General features: G+C 35.3%; 1 protein-coding gene across 1 annotated transcript in view; it reads right to left on the reverse strand.

Moving 5' to 3' along the window:
- The window catches only part of LOC108693064 (serine/threonine-protein kinase NLK), an 87702-nt gene extending 85366 nt beyond the window's left edge, over positions 1-2336 (reverse strand). The window contains exon 1 of the mRNA XM_018201735.1: positions 2152-2336. Within this exon, the coding sequence (XP_018057224.1) occupies positions 2152-2336 (185 nt within the window). The remainder of the gene's footprint in view (positions 1-2151) is intronic.
- Positions 2337-2587: the final 251 nt, after the last annotated feature.

Here is a 2587-nt window from a genome sequence, read left to right on the forward strand (position 1 = left end):
ATTTATTAATTATTATTGTTGTATATTTAAAATGTTATAATTTTACATGTGATATTTTAGGGATATACTTATTTTTATAAGAAATTGTAACACAGATATTTTACGTTTTGATGATTTCAAATTTCACGTGAATTCAAATATACCAATTGATAAATACAGCTTTCGTTTCACAAACTTGATCGAGAGTGAAGGATACTATTCTCGTTTCTCACGATTTCAAGATTAGACTAGAGACCGACCGTAAATTAGAGAAAGAGGAGAGAGGCGGAGGAAAGACGGGAAGAAAGAGAGAGAGGCCCCGCTGAGGAGCGACCTTCTCTTTTCCATTCGTTGAGAATCGACGTAAACGTGAAAATGCTCTACTTCGTGAAAAATATTCAAATGGTAACTTTTCAAAAGAAACTAGAAAAACAACAAGAACCTGATATTATAAAAAAAAAAGTATAATTCGTAAGCAGGTTTCGTAATTGTAGAAAAAACTTCGATATCGTTATATCTTCTTTCTGTTGTTAAAATCTTAAAAACAAAAAATCAATGAAAAATAGGGATATATACAAATCTTTAATTTAATCGAGCTAAAGTGAAATTCAACAAAATCAATAAAAGACGCAATGAATATGGTAAAAATATATGGTAAAAACAATATGATAATAATATAATACAAATACATTTTTTTTTTAATTTAAAAGGTACAAAATCTTTATTGTTACAATATATTTCTCTTTGAAGTATACTTCACAAAGTAGAAAGTGATTACAGTAATATATTATAAGAAATTTGGGTAAGTAATATATAGAAAGACGAAAAGATACTTTGATGAAGAATGATTGGAAGTTCGGAGTTTCTGCAGAGGATAAAGAAAAAGATCAAGGAGCTAAGAGTGAAGGAATAAAGAGCGGCAAAGAAGGCCAGTGGCCGTCACGGTATTGCTTCCGACGCAGCTCGCTTTTCCCTCCTTGTGCACATAGCATATATATATGGTGGGATCTGCGAAATCGATTCTAAATTGCATTATTACGATACCGATCCAACATCGTAAATGAGAATCTTAACTCTTTCGAATTAGAAATTAAACTCAATTAAAATCCACGTGAATAACAACACAGTTATCAGATTTAATATACAATTCGAATTCAACTTGATATCCAAATAATTTATTTTCCAAAAAGTCTCCTAGAAGAAAACATTTTACAAAAGATATGTTATCAATTTATATATATAAAATTTCGGAACTTTTAGGGAGCGATTCTTTTTCAAAATTTTGTACAAAGTATATCAGAAGAGAGCTTTCTCTCGAAATTATTTCTGTTCTAATTTCAATTTTATACACTTTTCAAATTATTAGATTACGATCATTATTGTTACTAATCAATTATTATTTTGAAATGATAATTGATCCGAAATTCGCAACTGATTTACAGTGCTTGGAATTACAGACGCACCCTGTACAGCCTGATGGGATACACACAATGTGTGTGAAACGGCACTATGGCCTCTCCGCTCTGTTGTGCTCCCACCGTCCGCAAATAACCTGCACAATCGCAACGACGAGAGAGAGAGAGAGAGAGAGAGAGAGAGAGAGAGAAAAAGAGAAAAGAGACAGAGGCTGCAAGAGAACTACGCTCCCGCTCTTTATTAGATCGCTTGTTCAAGCCGCCGCTGCGACTTTACCCTTTCACCCTCATTTTTGGATATTTAGAGTCCCATATCCAAGAACGCGCCAGCTGGAACGTCTCTCTGGGATATAACGTATCCTCGCAAAAAGGAAAGTTGAATTCTAACGTCATTTTAATACTAATAATTTCTAAACTAATTTTTTTATGGTGTTAACTCTAATATTACAGTTCTTAAGATGCTTAGAATTTTAATATTAAATTGTTAATATCCTTCTAAGATGTTTATTAACATAAAAATTATTAATTTCAATTCTTATTATTAAATTCAATTCAATTTAATATGCATGATATAAACCTGATTACTAAGCCTGTTCATTGTTTTAGAAAGAAAAAGATCTCAATTTGCAGAACTGAATACGTATATAAATTCATTTTGAAATATTTAAGCACTGAAATCCGCTTTGACTGAAAACAAGTTTATTTCTCTTAATTGCTCTAACATTACTATCTTGAAGAGCGTCCATGAATTCTTTACGCTTTCAAGACGAGCAAGTCGTGAGAAAATTCCACGTGATGTACGTTCGCGATCGCGTAAGCCTGCAGATGCAGGTGAATCTTCGCGAGCTCGCATTGCACCTGCATTCGCGATCCCGCATTATACCTGCAAGACGACGCAACAAGAGTTCCCACTTGCGGACCTGACACCATTTCGCTCTGCATGTCCCTTTTACGGCGAGATTATGAGACGCATGAGCGAACATTATCGCCGAGATGCTGGTCGGCTGCTGCGTCAAGGTCACCGTCGATGAGGCAGGTAGGTCATCCAAGCCCGTCAGGCACGAGAGCCAGAGAACGTGCAATGTCGAATGTGACGAGTTAAGGAGACCGGAAGGTAGAGAAGACGAAGAGAGGAGGCCGCGAATATTTTACAGAGCCGCTGCGGAACGCGCTCGATTATGCGAATAACGGCG

The sequence above is a fragment of the Atta colombica genome, unplaced genomic scaffold (genome assembly GCF_001594045.1).
Source record: "Atta colombica isolate Treedump-2 unplaced genomic scaffold, Acol1.0 scaffold88, whole genome shotgun sequence".
NCBI classification, from domain to species: domain Eukaryota; kingdom Metazoa; phylum Arthropoda; class Insecta; order Hymenoptera; family Formicidae; genus Atta; species Atta colombica.